At 39.9% G+C, this 19341-nt stretch overlaps 1 protein-coding gene across 8 annotated transcripts; it reads right to left on the reverse strand.

Annotated features, from left to right (window-relative positions):
• Nucleotides 1-297: 297 nt before the first annotated feature.
• On the reverse strand, nucleotides 298-17024 carry jade1 (jade family PHD finger 1). 8 transcript variants are annotated; one of them, XM_067615206.1, is made up of 13 exons: nucleotides 16614-16707; nucleotides 15471-15486; nucleotides 13950-14032; nucleotides 13453-13596; nucleotides 12817-12884; nucleotides 11908-12065; nucleotides 10782-10966; nucleotides 8963-9174; nucleotides 7439-7606; nucleotides 6664-6780; nucleotides 4614-5228; nucleotides 3198-3315; nucleotides 298-2252 (listed from the first exon to the last, which is right to left on the reverse strand). In XM_067615206.1, exons 3-13 carry the CDS (start codon nucleotides 13996-13998, stop codon nucleotides 1189-1191), a joined length of 2898 nt encoding a protein of 965 aa, XP_067471307.1. In that variant the 5' UTR covers nucleotides 13999-14032; nucleotides 15471-15486; nucleotides 16614-16707; the 3' UTR covers nucleotides 298-1188. The 8 variants fall into 8 exon arrangements, with proteins under 8 accessions (XP_067471307.1, XP_067471305.1, XP_067471306.1 ...); XM_067615204.1 differs by lacking the exons at nucleotides 15471-15486; nucleotides 16614-16707 and adding an exon at nucleotides 16892-17024; XM_067615205.1 differs by lacking the exon at nucleotides 15471-15486 and having other exon boundaries at nucleotides 16614-16748.
• Nucleotides 17025-19341: the final 2317 nt, after the last annotated feature.

Raw genomic sequence — 19341 nt, forward strand, 5'->3', positions numbered from 1 at the left:
TTTCTCAAAGCAAGACATTCAAAAAGTTTTTACATTTTTATACATCTAAAAATGGTGCAAAATTAACTTTTTTGTCCAACAGCCAAATGTCTAGTGAATGTTCAAATTTTACCACTTAATAGATTACTGTTGTTTTTTTGACTGGTGAGTGAAGCAAATCTATCAGCTACTTATCAGCTGTTGCTAATTTTGTGCCTAAAAAGATAAACATTAATTTTAACCTTTTAAAACTATACTGCAGATTCAAACCAGCAACCTTCCCAGTAAGAAGCAAAACATCAGACACAGATCACAGACTTCAGTCCTGCAGAGTTTTTATTCCTCTTTCAGACAAAAAGACAAAAAAAAACAAGATTCATTTTGCATAACAGTAGTACAGCAGCGGCCGAGGGTACAAAAACGCTTTTTTTTTTTTCAGTGTAAAAATAACTCTAGTCATACCTCACACCTGTGCCGTCCTCTCGTAGTGCAAACGCTTCAAATAAAAGTTAGGCACATGATGGATACAATATCGCAGTTCAATTACACTTAAGTGCTGATGACAAGTAAAACATCATTCAGAATTCCTTTTTTTTAATAATTTTTTTTTTTTTGTGTGGATTCCCAGGTTGTAAATGTTTAACAATCGCAGCCTGATGACAGACAGACCGATGAAGATGATGACAGCTGGCGAGAGATAAAAAGGGGCAGTTTAACTTCCTGTTTTTATCTGTTGACGTCAGATGAAAAGCTTGATTAAAAAGTTCCTATTTTCAGGATGAAGATTTCTGTGTTTCAGCATTTTTTACGACTAAGTGCAACTGACTCCTGGCCGAGTTTTAATACTAAGTCAAGAAAAAAAACAAATTACATTGCAAGCTTATGGTCCCGAGCAACAATCACGTCTCCCTACTTGATGCTTTTGCTTGTAAATATCTGAGCGAGCATTTAAGTGGCAACTTGACATCGTTCTACTTTTGAGGAAAAAAAAAAAAAAAATTAAAACTAGCTCAAAATAAAGTACAAAGTAAAATATTTCCCAGTTTTACATATGTTACAAATAAAAAATAAATATCAGCTCTGTTTTAATCTAGGCATTTTATGATTTATCAAGAAAAATAAAGGTACAAAGAGCGACCGTCGTTCTTTCCCCGACTAACACAGTGCAGCTTATTCAAAGTGTTGCTCCGGCTCGACACCGGAGCGCCATCAGGAGGCCAGCACGCCTCGGCGGATGATGTCAGACCCGTATCGCCGGCTGAGGGACGAGTCGCCCCTCAGCTGGTGGGAATGGCACCGCTTCAAGCAGGGCTCCACCTCGCCGTCGCCCGGTTTGGAGTCGAACCCGTCGTTCTCCGTCCCCGTGCGGAGCCGGGTCCTCGGGTACGACGGCTCCGGCGTGTTGGTCAGCGGTCGGAGCAGCGGCTTGCGTTGCTCCGGCGCCTTCATCGTCGGAGGCTTCTCGCTCCTCTTCGGGATCCTGAACTTCCCCCAGTCTTTAAGGTGTCCGCCCACGGACCCGTTCGCCTGGGCGGCGTGGGCTTTCCTCAGCCAACCGTTGGCTTTGGCGGCAGCGGCGGCGTCTGCGACCCTGTTAGCTCTGTTGAGTTTAGTGTTAGTCGTTGCATCCAGAGAGGCGGGGCGTCTTTTGGTCATTCCTTCATCTAGGAAGTAGTCGTCGGTGTCTGAGTTTCTGATGTCCACCAGCCTGATGGACACCGTTTTCTCCAGGTGTTTCAACCCGAACCTGTTTTTCACTTGGCTGGGGAAGCTCTCCGTCCCCTCGCTCCTCCTCTTCCTCCTCCGCTCCTCTTGCTCCTGGTCGTTCTCCCTTTTCCGTCTGGCCAGCGCCTCGTGCTCGGGCCCCGGGGCCTCCCTCCTCAGACCTTTCCTGCTCTCGAGTTTGTGCAGCTTGACGGCGACCGTTTCCTGAACGCCTTCTTGCTTCAGAAGCTTTGGGTACTGAACCTCCTCGTGGTTCTCAGAGTTTTGGATTTTGGCGTCGCTCGCGGCCTCGGCGGGCTCAGACTCCTTGATGCGGGAGCTTTTACTATCCTTCGTCTCCAGTGGTTTGCTGAGATTGTCCTTCTTGTAAGTGTGCGGTGAGTCAGAAAGGCCTTTTCTGTCGCTGCTGCTTTTCCTTTTTTCCTGCTTTAAAGACCCTTGTTTGGTCTTGAGTCCAGAATGGCTCCAGGAGGAGCGAGACTGGGAGCCCTGAGAGGATAACCAACCCAGAGAGAAGAGCTTCTCTAGATCCTTGGCAGATGGATCGCCTGCAACACACAAACCAAATTAATCATTTAAAATGATCCTTTATTCACTTTCAGGGAAATCATACTGTAATAACATCCTGTTATTACTCTACACATTCTTTACAAGTTTTATGTCTCCATGTGTTGAGCTGCTGTTTCAAACTCTAATTAGAAACTAAAATGAGTTATTCAAGTATTTGCAGAATATTGAGCTTGTTGCAGTGAAACACAGCTGAGTTTCAAACATCAGATGTGTCAGTCTACATACATTTGTTGTATAACGCTATATATCGAAAAATATTCATATTAATATTATAATAATGATTTTGACCATAATTGCAAGTTTAAATGTTTAATGTCAACTTTAAATTTGAGTGTTTTCCAGCTTATTGTTGACTTTATGATTTCAATATTTTCTAATATAAATGGTTGATATGTATATATATATATATATATATGTAATGGTTGGGATTTTTCCAATCATTGAATGAAGATCTTAAAGCTGGATTATTTGATCATTCTGGCTGCTGTGAAGAAGAAAAACTCCACAACAAGCTGACAGACATGACTAACACGACTGCTGATAGTTTATTTACACATCATTCATTTGAAGTGTTTGGGTTTTTTTTTTTTAGTTCTGGTTTGACCTCCACCAACTCCAGAGAAAAATATCTGACTCTTCAGCTGCTACATGCTCCACTTTCTGCACCTGCTGGTCTCTGTCTGCTGTTTGGTGCAGAGCAGGAAGCTTATAGTGAGTTTTATGCACCATGAAACCAAAACTAGGAGCTAAAAGAAGCTAAGACGCTTCATAGAGTTGGTGGGTTTGTCCCTGTGAGCGACACCTTTCACATTAAACAAATCATTTAATCCTCTGTTAATATAGAAAGTATTGATTTGTGGAGCTTTAATGAAAGTAATTCAGCACACGGCCGTCGTGTCATGTTGGAACTCCCGTTGACTCACCGGTGAACAGCTCGTGGTCGAGCAGTCGGACCTGGTGCTGGAAGATCTGCTCCTGAACTCTCCACAACGAGCGCTTCATCTTCTCCCTCCGAGTCACCATGTAGGTCAGGTTACGCACCTGAGGAGGAGCAGCAGAAACAGGTCGGCACGATTAAAACAAATCATTACGACAAGGATAAAGATGACCACAGTAAGGGAGGAGCCAACCATTTAAACTGAAGGAGCCAAAACTGAGAAACCACACAGGTAAAGAAATAAATTAAGATTGAGATTTAAAACATGTCCAGACCAGTGAGACAGACTATAAGTGGCTGTTTAGACAGATGAGGAAGGCAGGTAATATCAGGTAATAACAGACTTTTCTTCTCCTTTTCAATCAAGGAATGTGTATTTTGTTTTTACAAATTGCAGCTTATATTTTGTATAAAAAAAATGTGTTGGAAGTTCACAGTATTGAAAAAAACAAGCATAAGATTAACACGTTATCAGATTATCCTCCATATTGGAACTACAACATTCACCAGCTTGTCAAATATGAAAACTTGTGGCTTTTCTCAGTTTTATATCAATGTAAAGTGAATATTTTGGATTGTTGGAAAGACAAAACAAGTGATTTGAAGACATCACCTCAGACTCTGTTCCTACTTTGTTTTTCTTTGTTTTTCTTTACTTCTACATGTTTTATTTATTCACAAGCTATTGAACAGCATTTTTTAATAAACACTATATGCACAGTCTAATCAATGAAGCTGTCAGTTGCATATTAAATATAAACAACAAAATGCCAGATAATAGTGCAAAATAGTCAGTTTTGTCCAACCAACACAGAACAATCCAAACCCCTAAAACATCCAGTAAACGACCACGTTACAGAAGAGCAGCTGCAGATTCTCACATGTGAGAAGCTGGAACCAGTAAAAGTTTTTCCATTTTGACTTGACAAACATTTACCAAATAGTGAGCTGACTAATTTTCTGATTCAATCGACTGATTGATTATCTACTTCAGCGTGAGTCTTGATGACTCAGACACTCACTGACACATCCTCGTGTGTGTTTTCACAGAGTTGTTTTTGTATTTGCACACATTAACGTCAGATATTCTGAGGTTTTATCTATATATCGCTTTAGTTTTTAATTGATTTGTTTTACATAAGCGTAGTTTAACTGTTTCCACCTCGTCAGCTGTTTTTATGTGCTGCTGATTTGGGGATAAATAAAATCATTCTTGTCTCATCTTATCTACAAACAAACTGTTCCACTGCACTCAGTATTTACGTGATTTATTTAAATGTTTTTTTTGGTGTTTTTCATCAGAGAATCATCCCTCTCTTGATGGTTTTTTCTCCTCCACCTTCCTGCGTCTGCTCCTCTCTGTTCTCCTGGGGGTCTCGCTCTGGGGGAAGTGGGAACCTACCCTCTCCAGGTCCTGGCGGAGGTGCGTGAAGAGCTGCAGGCGTCGCAGCAGCACCTCGTGCTCGCGGCGCGCCAGGCTCTCCTCCTCGTCCTTCTTGGGCGTGAGGAGCGGCTGGTTGAAGTTGGCTTTGCGTTTCAGTTTCCAGTACTGGTAGAGGAAGTCCACCACCTCCGGCGGCATCTTCAGGTGACCCGCCACCTCCTCCACCTCCACGAACTGGTAGAACTCCTCCTCCATCTCCTGCAGCTTCAGCTTGCGGAGGCTGACTCGTTTCTCCTGCTGGCGGCTGCTGAGCGTCTGCGGTTCGCCGGGAGATCTGTCGGCGAGCTGGGGAGCCACGCAGAAAGACGAGGAGGAGGAGGAGGCGGCGTCTTCCTCCCCTCTCACCCTTCCTCTCCGTTTGCCCTTCTTGTCCCTGACGCTCTCCTTGACGCGCTCCTCCTCCTCGTCCCCGGAGTCTCGGTCCCTGGACTCGGCGCCCTCCAGCCCCGAGTGTTTGGGGCAGTAGGACTTGAACTTGACCTCGTCGTCCTCGGTGAGGATGGTGTTCATTTCAAGGCTGGCGTGGAGGCCGCACGTCACGTGGAAGGCAGTCCGGCAGTTTTTCGCTGAGCACTACAGACGCACACACACACAACAAAGTTAGAATTTCAAACATGAAACTACTTTCACTGTTCATTCCTTTTAAAATACATCATCACATGACATAATCTCATTAAACAAGTTGAAGTAATGACTCAATTAAGTTGAAAAAAGGACCGCGGCTTTTTGAGTAATAACTGTGTCAACGTATCAAAATATCAAATGACTGAATCAGAGTATCAAAACCTGCTCAGACCTGAAGGTTGGTATCAAATACCAACATTAAACAGTGTCGGGTAATGAGAAAAATATCATTTTTGTATCCGTGTTGTGTATTATAAATGAGCACTGAAAGCTAAACGTTTGTCACTGCTATTGAAACCTTTAGAAAGACATTTGATCCTGTTTCTCTTATTTCTCCACTGACAGATTCATAAATCTGTTCTTCTCTTCTAAATTCACTCACTCCTCATCTTCTGGTGACTGACAATGATTGAAAGAGAAAAACATATTCCAGCTGATAAAGATGACAGCAGATGAATAAGGATAAAGCTGGCGACATTCTACAGTTATTGTCGGTAAATCCAGTGAAAAGACCATCATGTCTCAGTAGTTTCTGACGTCTCTACTGTGTCTGTGGCCCTCAGACCCAAAACTATTTGTTCCTACTGATGAATAAACCCTTTAAAAATGGGTCACAAACAAAATAGTCTGAGTAATGTTTGTTAAAAACTCTGCTGTGCTCTGTTGTTATAGGAAATTACTCAAACAGGAGGAAACAGTGCGTTTGCTCCAGTAGTTTGAGTATTTCTGGCAGCAGGACGATGTGTGTGTGTGTGTGTGGGACTGAGTCAGAATAGAGTACTCTGTGTGTGTGTGTGTGTGTGTGTGTGTGTGTGTGTGTGTGTGTGTGTGTGTGTTGATGCTCATGAAGGAACGCTGTGTCTTATTAATGTGATTGAAATAGTTTCTGGACAACAACAGAGGTCTACGGCACAGAGGAATATAATATATCAGGCTTTGATACACATATAATACTTAGTAGATCAGTTCAATGTTGGTTTTGTTGACATTAGGAAGAATAATGAATATAATCAGACTTATACTGTAACAACTAAAGACATGAAGACTTGCTGGAAGTATATTATCAATAATACATCCACACTATCAGGATAATTCACTTATTCTACCTGCTAATACTGATCAGATATTTGTTTTTAGTCACAGGAGTTCAAATTATTACAACATAATAAAGCGTTTAAACAGATAAAGGTGTTATTAGAGCTTCTGACTGATCAGCTGCGTCGTTTCTCCTCCAGCCTGCTCAGCTGTGAAATCATTTCTGTTTCACTTCCTCGGCTGTGGAGATCAGACGCAGCGTTATGCCTGAGTTACACTAAGGTTTACCAACAAGGTGTGGTCGCGCTTCGCTCTTCACGTCTCGTTAAACGCGAGCGATGACTCTCACCTGTATACACGCTCCGGTCTTCTCTTTACACAGGCAGCAGATCAGAGCCCATCTGTTGCTGGGAATGTGGGACACGTTGGTGATCGGCTCCATTTTCTCCGGATTCCCGATGCTCACCTGCACGGGAGACACATAACGGGACACGTGTTAGATGAAACGTGAGCGCAGGCGGCGGTGACTGATTTAAAATCCACACGTGACCAGTGGTAGATGTTGAGATAAGATGTTAAGACTGTTTTTTTCTTTCCGTGATGAAATCAGCTTTTACTGGCTCAACTGTAATTCTGCCAAGTTGTTAAGCAACTTCAAAATATCATCCATCATGATGAATGGATTCAACAGCAGCCAGAAACAACATTAAAGCAGATAAAAAATGTTTATCAAGAACAAAAAAAAAAAAAAAAAAAACTCTTAACAAGTAAAGACTCGTCTAATAAACACAATATACAGTGTTGTGCAAAAGTTGAGATGTTTAGATTATTATCCATAATGCAACTCCATCAGGGAGGCGTCTGATCGTCCTGAATTTACTCTGCAGCCTGACAACGAACCCAAACACACACAGCCTCCACACAGCTCTGATCTCAACATCATGGAGTCAGTCTGGGATTAACGTGAAGAGACAGAGGCAGCAGAAGAAGAACTGTGGCGACGTCTCCGAGATGCAGAAACAACTGACCTGCTGAGTACCTGCTCACAGCAAATATATCTTTTCTTTTGCACAGTACTGTATATATTTTTAAAAAAAAAGGATTATAAAAACATTCATCTTCACCTCTGGAATCCACAAGGCACAGCTGACGTGAACCCACTTGGTTCCGCTCCGGGTGGGCTTCATGGCTCCGCCCTTCTTCGGGCACAGCTGGCACTTTGGCAGGATGCCGAGGGCGCAGATCCGGCACAGCCAGCTGCCCTTCGGGACCTTCTGGATGCCGTAACACGCCTGGTGAGAAAAGCAAACAGACGGGAGGCTCAGCTTCCAGACAGCCAGCGGAAATCAATACGGCGGCAGCGACGGATGAAGACGCGCTGAGAGACGGGAGGATGCGTTTGTGTGCGAGTGTCTGATAAAACTACAGCACGGGCTGATATAAAATGTAAGATTATCCTTTTTTCAGGGAGGGAGTGTTTGTGTGTGAGTGTCTGATAAAACTTGAGCAGAGGATGATAGAAAACGTCAGATCATCACTTTACCAGATATAATTTAGACTCTGAGTGTCATCAAGTTATATTTGGGTAAAATATACTAGAATGAAGTGATCTCTTCATTGAGCAGCATTTTACATACATATTTCACTTTTACTGTAACTTTTAACACCTTTACTGTGTGTAAATGCAAACAGGATCACAAGATGCAACAACGTTTGTCTGCAAACACAACAACGTATTCTGCAACAAGCTGCACAAGTAAATAAGCTTAAGACCATAAGCAACACATATCATTTATTATAAATAACACTATGATTTATCATATAACTTAACAGGTAAGAAGATACAAAGCTGTCACCAAGTCTTTTATTTTCCACAAATGAACCATAAGCCTGAATCTACTCATGTATATTACTGGATTTCATTCATTTCACTCAGGTTTGCCTCTTCATTTATGTTCCAGTCTTAAAGTCAATAATATTCTTGACTATGTCATGATATGACATTATTTTAGTAGTAGTACTATTTTTAATGTTTTAATGAGCTTATTAGAGATAATAAAGTAACATTTTATTGTACACACATGCTAAAATGTCTGTTTATTGCTGATACTCTAATATAAAGTACCGTATTGGCCAGAATATGAGACGAGCTCAGCTTTTCCGACAGATGTTTTTGGAAAAAAAAGACTTTTTTCTCACTCGTCCTGTTGGGGAAAGTTTCCCTAAAATACTATTAATCCGAGAAGAGAGTCGTCATCCTCGAAGCCTTTTCTCTCGTAAAAGTGAAATAACACAAGTGAAGCGTAAATCAGTCCCACAGTTACTCACTCTCTCTCTCCTGTCAGGCTCCAGCAGATACTTTCAGTCTTTTTGCCTTGTTGATCATCATAAGTGACAGCAGTCAGTTTTGGCTGCTTGATAGATGTATTATAGAACGATTTGGGCTCGTTTTGACTCGTCATGAATTTATTCCCTCCGCAGTAGGACTGTGACGGTTTGGCGGTTTACATATTAGTCACATTACATATTAGGTTTACATATTAGTCTGTATTCAGAGATTTCAAACTGTACAGTAACAGCTTCATTTACGTATTTGTCTGAATTTGACTCATTTTAATTTAAGACCCGTGTGTGTGTCGACCTCTGACCTGGTGAACGCAGATGTTGCATTTGTCGCAGAACACCATCTCGTTGTTGTCTTCCCCGTCGGGCGACTGGCACACGTCGCACACCACGTCCTCGTCGTACTCGATGCCCAGCCCTTCCTCCGTCTCCGTCGCGTGTGTCATGTTCTCGTGGCAGCATCGTTCGAACTCCTCCATCACCCGCTCCATGGTGATCTCGTCCAGCCGCGGCATGGCTGGAGACACGGGAAGGGAAAAAAGTCTCTCAGGCTGTTTCTGACAAACATGTATTTTACGTTTCCTTGTTGCCTTTGTGGCCGTTATTAAACAAGCGAGACGTTAAAATCAGACTCTCCGTCTCTCCGTCTCACTGTCATGAAACAATATAAAATCACTGGGATCATGTTTGGATTTTAACACCTGTTGGAAACCCGTCAAAGTGCTCGTTCCTCCGTTCTTAAGCAGCTGACATTTTGACTCTGACAATACGCTGAATAACAGGTTTAACTGTGACTCATCTGACCAGAATGACACCAGAAACAAAGCTGCAGAGAGATTTACTCCAACGTCTAAACAAAGACGTGGTCAAAGCAAAACACGCAGCCTGAAATAAATCAAGCAAAGAAAAACAAAACAACAATAAGAGTCTCTAATCTAAACTGAAACGTTGGGAGCCGAAAACCTCAAAACATTCCTGATGTAAACAGATTCCAGCTGCAGGAGAAGATGCAGGGAAGCTGAGACGGGAAAGATAAACGCTGAGATCACTTCATGCTGTTCAGAGCTGCAACGATGAGCAACAGAAAATTAATCAGCAACTGTTTTGATAATCAATTAATCCTTTGAGTATTTTTTTAAGCAAAAATGTCAAATATTCACTGTTTCCAGCTTCTCAGATGTGATGATTTATTTCTTCTCTTTGTCAGATATGACAGTAAACTGAATATTTTTGAGGTTTAGGGCTGTTGATCAGATAAAAAAAGATATTTAAAGACGTCACTGTGCACTCTGGAAAATTACAACAGTCATTTTTCACTATTTTCTAACATTTTATAGACCAAACAACTAATCAGTTACTTGAGGAAATAATCAGCAGATCAACCAATAATAAAAAATAATCTTATGTTGCATCTTTAGACCAAAATTTGGATTGTGTGGCACATTTTACAGTGAAAAAATAAACTTGACACTTCTTTTTGTGAAACAATGGCTCTAATTTACATCAAACACATCAAACACACACATTTTTGTCCTCCAAACTTTTGTAACTTATTGGGCAACATATATGTTGATATTGTTTATCTGTGATGCACTGAAATATTACCACCCACACCGATGCATCAGCTGGGCTCGTTTAGGAAAACTTGGCTGAGTTCTCTGTATTTTTTTCAGCAAAGCTTCAAGCTCACAGTCCTACAGAATCAACATCAACAAATCCCCCTCAGATACACTTTTATAGACCGAACAAGTAATAAATTAGATTAATCGATGATGAAAATAATAGTTAGTTGCAGTCCTTCAGCAGACTGAACCCGTATGAGGAGCTACACAGAACGCTGATGAAGCATGTTGGATTAGTTAACAGCAAACAGTCATCTAGTCAATAATGGAATCAAGTTTACAGTCATTATCAATAAACACGCTGCTGAAGATTCAGATCAACATCCAGAATCTCTACGGAGATGAACCCTGACCTCCCAAAAGTAAAACTTCCAGGTGGAGATCAATAAAACAATAATCAGCTTACAGAAAGAATAACACTTTCACAGTCTGTCCTGATGATGAATATCTTTAAAAGAACATAAAATCTAAATTATACCTCACAAAATGTGTAGTGACTCACCCATCTCAGCGAACTCCTCGTTGATGATCTGCAGCCAGGCGACGTCTTCCTCGTTCAGGTCGTAGCGGCACATCCCCTCCGCCAGCGTCCGGATGTCCACGTAGCCCAGCGCCTCGGTGCCCGACGTCCGGATCAACTTCTTTGGCCTGACGAACATGACCTCCTTCCCTTTCTCTGCCAACACCCTGCAGAGCACAGACAGGAGGCCGAGACAGTTCATTTACTGCACACATTATCCATCCCTTCACTCTCAAAACCAACACATCCTGTTAGCGGATATGAAACATTTCAGTCTCTTTAACATGTTGGGATGCTTTGTTATTTTCTGACAATATATATATAGTATCATCATATAAATTATATATGATACCGTATAGATTGAGACGACACATGAGGAAGGATTTGTGTATATCTATATCCTCCACAAGTCACAAATAACTCAAATGTCAAATATGAGCTGGTTTCAGCTTCTCAAATGTGATGATTAAATGCTTTTTCTTTCTCATAAATTATAGTTAATTGATCATCTTCGGTTTTGGGACTGTTGTTCACACAAAACCAGTCCTGCCTCGAGTCCTCGGCTGACAAAATAAGACATTATAACAGCCGTTTTTCAGTACTTTCTGACATTTATTTAAAAAAATCAGCATGTGTTAGTAGCAACCCTACAACAAAGGTCCATGACTGGAATCAAACTGCAAACGTTCCAGTAATTTGATACGTGTCTTAAGGTGCCGCGTAACTTTTAACATTTTAAGGATTTTAAAGGACTTGCCAGCTTACTCCTTAGTGCAAAAATACCAGCTGAAATGTCTAAATACCAGTTAAAATTTCCCTTTTTGTGGATAAGAAAACGAGGGCCAGCAGCAACACTGGTAGACAACTTATTTGGACGACTCAGGCACATACAGGTTTTGCTATTTGACTTGTCTTCAAGTTCAAATAGCAAATAAAAGAAAAGCTGTTATGAGACAAAGCGCTAATGTCTCAGCTTTATGAGCCTCTCCTGCGTCGGCTGAAACTTAATATCTTAATTAATTCCTGGACGTGTTTTGCACAGGATGATTTTATATTTCTCACTGAGGGGAAAAAGCAGGATTGAACCTGTGTCTTCCTGTTGTGTTACCTGGCGACGGGCTGTGGGATGGACTGGGGGCTGACGGGGACCTGGACGCCCTTTTCCCACTCCTGCCTCCACGGGTCGGCGAGGACGTAGTAGTCCTCGGGGTTCAACTGGTACGAGTCGTGCACCTTCATGGCGGTGATCAGGTCTGTCCTGAAAACCTAAAGCAACAAAACAACCACATGAGAACAAGAAAAGCTTCTGACTGCAAACGCTAAGAGACAGTGAGTTATTACTGCGGTCACTCCGGCTGAAGAGAGGAAATGTCTGAAAAGCTGTCGGAGAAAGTGAGAAATTATCTGCAAAAGCTGTCGTGTGTTTACTAAAGTTTTTATGCATATATTTAGAAGTGAAATGTGAAGCTAGGGAATTTCATCTGGAATAATAATTATTTTCCTAGAGCTTATGTAAACTATAAACATGCAGAAAAACAGTGTAAATTTTAGTATTGACTCATCTGAAGAAGACTTGTATCTGTTCATTGTTATCTTTACAACATAAACAATAAAAATAAAGTAATCAAAGATACTGCATATCAGTGTTTGCACATGTTGGGAAAAAAACACCATGTTTTCAGGCAGCCAAACAGGAACCAGCCAATAAGGATCCTACTTTGACCAGAGTCATTGTTTTGCTTTGATTTGATTGGCTCACGGTCACAGGGAGTGTACAGTGGCCTGCAGGGGCCAAGTTCATAAACTGTACAGTAGATAACAGCACAAACTGTCCAGCGTGGCAGAATACATTGATGATTTACAAATGTTCTGGCAGGTGATCATTTAAGAGCTCAATTTAATAAACAAAAACATAACACTGAGAGGAGAGCAGAAGGTTGTTTATGAACTATGACCTGTATTCTGTATGTTATTTAAATTCTAACAGTCCTTCAGTGTTGAGTGGAGACAGACGTACCTCGGAGGGTTTCTGCCCGTTGCCTCTCCTGGGCTGTGATGAATGCTGCGACCAGCAGGTAGAGTTACCTGCAGGAGAAACACCACAGCGTGTTAAAGGACTCCACATTTCTTCTTTGTCTGTTTCTGCTGCAACTGGAACTGCTGCTGCTGCTGCTGCTGTTCTGATGAACATCCTCACATCTTCAAAACTTATGGATTTCCCCACAGGGGAAACTATAGAAAGCAAATATACTGAATGTACGCCTCATTTGAATAGTCAAAACGGTTCAACTGACATTTTCTGTTTTCAATTTCATTTCATTACTATTGACTAATTTGACTTTGAGCTTATTATACAATCACTTACAGTAGAAGGAGGGGATTGACATTGGCACATCCCCCAACACAATTTCCAGTAAGCACTAATGTTTAAACACCAGATGATATATCTGACATATTAGATGATCAGAAAATCTACACAATTATATGGAATCATCTACACATCTTCTGATTTCTGTATTTAACAACTTACCCCAGTGTTTCGCATGATGTGGTAAAACCCACCCATCTGAGATTTAGTGATGGACGAAACAAACGCTGCAAAGTGTTTCTGAAATCATCTATTGAGGTCAGACTTTGAGCCTGTCTGCCTGACCTGCCATGATGTCTCTGAAGGTCCAAACGCGCCTCCTGTCCCTACACTGTCTCCTGTTTCTCAAACTGTAGATCTCCTTTTTCTTTCCTTTAATCTCTGTCCATCTGCCGCCCTTCTTTCTCTTTCTGTCTCTTTGTTTCCTTCCTGAACATGAAGTATAAATTTACTGATAAGATTTTCAGAAAAATACAACTATTCTGACAAAGAAACTGAAAGCTAAACTGTAACGGCTGTTAATAGTCCTTTGCTAACAAAAATATACAACATTTCCACATGAAAACAACTAAAATGTAAAGACATTGAATCATGACTTTTATGTAATAACATATTCTGGCATTTTAAGGAAGAAGGGCATTTCCTCTGGTCTGATGACATAATAATACTGCTTTACACTTTCACGTGTAAAATTGAGGAAGGTGGAAGGGTTGGACTGACCTCATTCAGGTCTATATTTGGGTCTGGTAAGAATGAGTCAGCAAAGACAATATTTTTCTTACTTCCATTGTCAGAGTCGTCACTGCTGCTCAGGTGCCTGCTTCTCTTCATCGTCGTCTGTCTGCGGAGCTCCGGCGTTGGGACACTTCACAAACCAGACAGGAGGTTAAGTTACAGAGGGAAGTTATAAGAAGCTGCAAGATATATAGCTGCAATAAATTAAAATAAAACTCTGAACACTTGGGGAAGATGATTAGAAGTCTGACTCAAACACAAATATGACATTGTAGTCCAAAGTTAGGATTTGAAAGTGGGTTTAACTACACCACGGCAGGCTAGACGACATGACGACACAGCAGAGGACACTTATAAGCTGCACAATTACACTGTTAAATATGAAGTTACTTTCCACAGTAAATAAACGCAGCCACCGACATGTTCCGAATTCATTCACAAATGCACTCACACTTAAGGATGCAGCGATCTGAATCGTCAGATCAATACAGGCAAAGTTAACGACGGTATAAAGCAGATAGAGCATTGTCCATGATTTGATCAATCCACATTAAATACACTTTCTCTGTCAATGTCATAAGATTCTGTGGTTCTACTATCAAGGTTGCCCACCAACTCAGTTTATAGAGTCCGTTTTCAGTGTCCCATTTTACTTACATATAAATAATTGCAATGAGCCCCAAACACAGTATTCATAGGTAAACAGAGGTATACATAATTTAAATTTGGGCAAAACACGGTACTCGGTATCTGCAGATACTCTGAATTAAAGATTTCATTTCTTGGATACAGACATGTAAAGCAGAGACAGGAGTTTAGACACGACTATAAATAATTTAAATTTGGTAAAAAAAGGATCACTGGTATTGAAAAGGTGCTCTGTATCTGCAGATACTCTGAGCTGAGGTGATAAAATATTTATCAGAAGAGAAAAAGTTGGCTCACATCACAGCTAAAATGCTGACACAAGATGGCAAATGTGCACTAGGATAAATATAATCCCACAGCTGGAATTATGTTATAGTTTCTAGCCAAGCAACGAAATTGACACCCCACTCAGTATTTGGAATAACTCCACTATACTACAACATCAGCTCTTGGATGCAGACAGGTAAATCAAAGCACAACAGTGTGACAGGAACATAGAAACTTGTCACACCTCCACCTGAACCCTCGCTGATGTGACAGCACACCGACCCCGCAGGGATGTACACATGTCTGATCTGCTGCTATGTTATGAACCGTCCAGACCTCTCAGCTCGTCTGAGAAAGGTCTGTTTTCATTAACTCAGTTCTTTTGAATCAAGGCTGAAGACTTTTCTGTTTGCTGCTCAAATTTGAGACTTTCAATTCATTTCTTGCACTGCACTCTTTTAACTTTTATTCTCCTGTTTTATCTGTCGTATTCCTTTTCAGCTTATTTTTATTTTCTATTCTCTTAACTCTCGAATAACTTTTTAATTGTATTTAAATGTCTTTTTTATAAATAATATATTATGTTTCTTTTCCATTTTGTCTAGCACTTTGCATTGACTTGTCTTTAAAATGTTCTATGCAAATAAACTTGCCTTTACACACCAGCCACTGTTCCAGCGATGACAACAAGTTGCAAGCCACATGCAACACAAAACAAAACAGGAAACAACGCCTAAGTTGCAGTGCTGCGAGCTCAGCTTGTGGCGTGCAGAAACGCAAACAAACAAGGACTCTAAACTCCAGACAAGTGGAAATATCTCAAGGGGGAAACTGCTAAGTTAACCCCAACCTAACTGTCTGGCTATAAGCAGGCTAGTTCGTGTGACGCCTTTTTCCAGCAGAAGCTAACTAACTTAGCAGCTTACTTTAGCTAGCAGACTAGCACAGCTGTCTTTTACGGTTACCAAGGGAACGTGCTCACACAAGCAAGCAAATATTGTTTTTTTACATCAAAGCAGACCATGCAGCGTTGCAACTTTTAATAAGTCTGCACATTCTAGCTGGCTAACATTAGCCTGATTGCTAATCTCCCACCGCCGTTACGCAACACGCGGGCCTGCACACACCCGGCATCCCGAGTGGAAAGAATGCTATTTTTCAAAGATGCTCCTCTGCGATAGCTTAATGAATGCTGTTTTTGCAAAAGTGGCACGCAAAAACGGTTAATCTTAGAAGGGCACATGGAAGCTGTGCGCGTTTTTTTCTAGAAACGTGGTAACGTGAGTGCACGTTGGATTTGGCTGACGTTGGTGGTTAGCAACATCGGCTAGCTTGTTTGCTAACGGCTACGTTAGTTACCATAGTTGGTTTCTAACATAGCATTGAATCGATGCTGCTAACTTAACGTTTACATCTACATTGTATTCATGCTTTATTGACCAATACGTTAACAAACAACAAAGCACGTCAACCTTTAAAACATCAACCTGTTAAAAACATGAGCATGTATCTGAATAAGAGAAGACAGCTAACGTTAAGTTAGTTGCCATAGTTGTTGTTTTTTTTAGCGTTAGCCAATGCTGCTAACTTAACGTTTACGTTTACCGTTACGTTTACGTTGGCTTTAGGTGACGTTGGTGGTTAGCAACATCGGCTAGCTTGTTTGCTTACAGCTACGTTAGTTACCATAGTTGTTTTTTTAGCATTAGCCGCTGTTGCTAACTTAACGTCTCCGGTGCTCGTTATTAAATCACAGTCACCACCAGTTATCTGTCAAAGGTTAGGGGTCAAGCTACCTGAAATTAACGTCAACACATAAATGAAAGCAGTTAGTTCATATGTTGTTTGGCTCTCTGGGCTGCGGGGCTCCGTGCGGCAGCTTCACCAGCGAGCCACTGGCGGAGGTTAATCTTTGGCGCCATTTTAAATGCCGATGTCGCGTCTTCCTAGCGGACTGCTAGTGCGACCATACTGGAGACATAAAGTCGTTCAAATAGCCCGATAAGAACATTCTGGCACATATGCACATGAGTAAAACCCGTGTAGAGGTGAAAATAAATTGGACGGTACATACAGAGCACGTCAGGACGATGCAAGCCGGTGTTTGAGTTTGATATGAAGCGCAGTTTTTGCTGTGAGTTCCGCTTGACCCGCATTCCACATACACAAACACGGAGCGGCGGCGGCCGGGAGGAGGTACCCCAGCCCGGGCTGCAGCTCCGCCTCTCCGCCGCCGGAGGGCAGCAGGGACCCCGGTACTAATGATCCGAGACATCCGAGAGGTAATGCAGGAAAAATGCTTCATCACTCTTTCTCATTTATTTATTTATTTATTTATTTATTTATTTATTTCTCTCTCTCTCTCTCTCTGTCTCTCCCTCTCTCTCTGTCTAAATAATAATACCGATAATAATAATAATAGAAACACATTCCAAAAAACATAAAAACTACATTGACAATATACAAAAATAGATACATACATACATAAATTAAAAAAAAATGTAAATAATAAAAAAAATAAATACACTTAAGGCAAAGTACAGTCAGTGTAATAATTTTCAATTATATTTCAGTTCATAAATAAACATACACATTATACAATAAATCATCTATATATTGAGACCCTATCAACAAATCAATCAAATAACTCTGGTTAAGAATTGTACCATAGAATTATTATCGCTTTGCACAATGTATAATAATAATGTTTCTATTGCACATTGCACACCATATAATGATAATAATTCTACTCTTACTTTATTTTTTTTAATCATATTTATTTATGTACTTTGTATATAATCATTGCACAAAGTATAATCATAACTTTTTCTATTTTACTATTTAACTATTTTATTGTTGTGTGTGATGTGTGCTGAATGTTGCTGTTGTGACACTTAAAGTTCCCTCTGGATTAATAAAGTATTTCTTATTCTTATTCTTATCACAAAGATGATCCATGTGGTGGCAAAGATAATTAAATGAATAAATAATAAACATACAGTCTCAGTTAAAACACCAGAAACTGTGACAGTTTTGTATTGGCTGGTATGTATCAGCTAATATTAGTAAAGAATGATGTTTACAGTTACATTTACCCATAATTATGATGATTTTGACCATATCAGATATTATAAGAGATTATATTATAAGAGATAGATAAGAGATTATCTTTGTATATATAAGAATATGGCATGCGTCAAATGGTGTGACATTTTCCATTTTAATACCCAGCCAGTTATTCAGGTTCTGTAATGTGACTACTTCTCATATGTTTTCAGTGCCACAGTATAAACCCATGTTGTTTAAATGTCAACAAACTCTGAACAGTTTTTATTTTTTCCCTCCTCAACTTTATTGACAACAGTCAAACTCAAAAAGCAGTAACATATAAACAAGTATGAAGAACAAGAAGAGGAAACAAAGTGTCGGGGAATTCAATTGTGACATAATAAAATAAAACATTTGGTAATGGGATTGTGCAAGAAGTTTTTTTTGCGCTCAGTACCAAACAAAATAATCCATAGGAGGAGGAAACAATAAATAAAGGGTTACAGATTAGTAATCAAGTGACATTAGTCAATAATTTTATATGTTTCAAAAACTGTTTGGGTCTTTGCCGCTTTTTTATTCTGAAGCTTGACTAGAGGATTGTAAAAGAGCCAAATATTAATGAGAAATAAGGTGAAGTTTGTGTTTCTATTGGTCCATTTTATTTTATGTATATGCAATATGCCAAAAAATATAAATTATTGGATAAAAAAGTTAACATTCTTGTCCACTGATTTTTTTTTCATTCATTTTCAAATTGTATTAAACCATTACTACCATAAAGTGTGACAATTTGACCAGTTAACAAACTGTGAATATAATTCCTTCCTGACTGTGTAACATGATGCAACTGTCCCACTAACAGACCGCCACTCCTTTTTTGGCCAGTACACACAGCTTTATCTATTAAAGGGACAGACCACCAACTACACTTTAAGTGTCTGGCACTATTTTCAAAAGAGAAAAAAAAAACCTCATGTAGTTTATTAGGTTGTAGTGGAAGAAGTATTCTTATTAAAATGTCAGAAAATAGTGAAAAATGTCCATTAAAGCTTCACATCGCTTGTTTTATCTGACTGACACTCTAAAATCCAAATATATTCAAATCACTATTAAAAAAAAGCTAAGAAAACCAGCTAATATTCACATTTTAGAGGCTAGAAGCTGTGGAAATTTACATTTTTGATAAAAAAAAATAACTTTAACTATTAAATGATCATCAAAATACATACCAATACATTTTCTGTTGACTGATTAATCATCAAATTGCAATAAAAATGCTTAAATATTGTAAACAGTGTATATTGGAAAGTTACTTCAGAAACTTATTTGTGTATTTATGTATATTTCAGTTGAATACATTAAGTTTTTTATTATCATATAGTACATATCTAATGGGTTTAGAGTAGGATGTTATGATTGTAATTCTTTTTATATGTTTAAATATAATAATTAAAAATTACAATATTGGCTGTA

Source organism: Thunnus thynnus, chromosome 16 (assembly GCF_963924715.1).
Source record: "Thunnus thynnus chromosome 16, fThuThy2.1, whole genome shotgun sequence".
Taxonomy (NCBI): domain Eukaryota; kingdom Metazoa; phylum Chordata; class Actinopteri; order Scombriformes; family Scombridae; genus Thunnus; species Thunnus thynnus.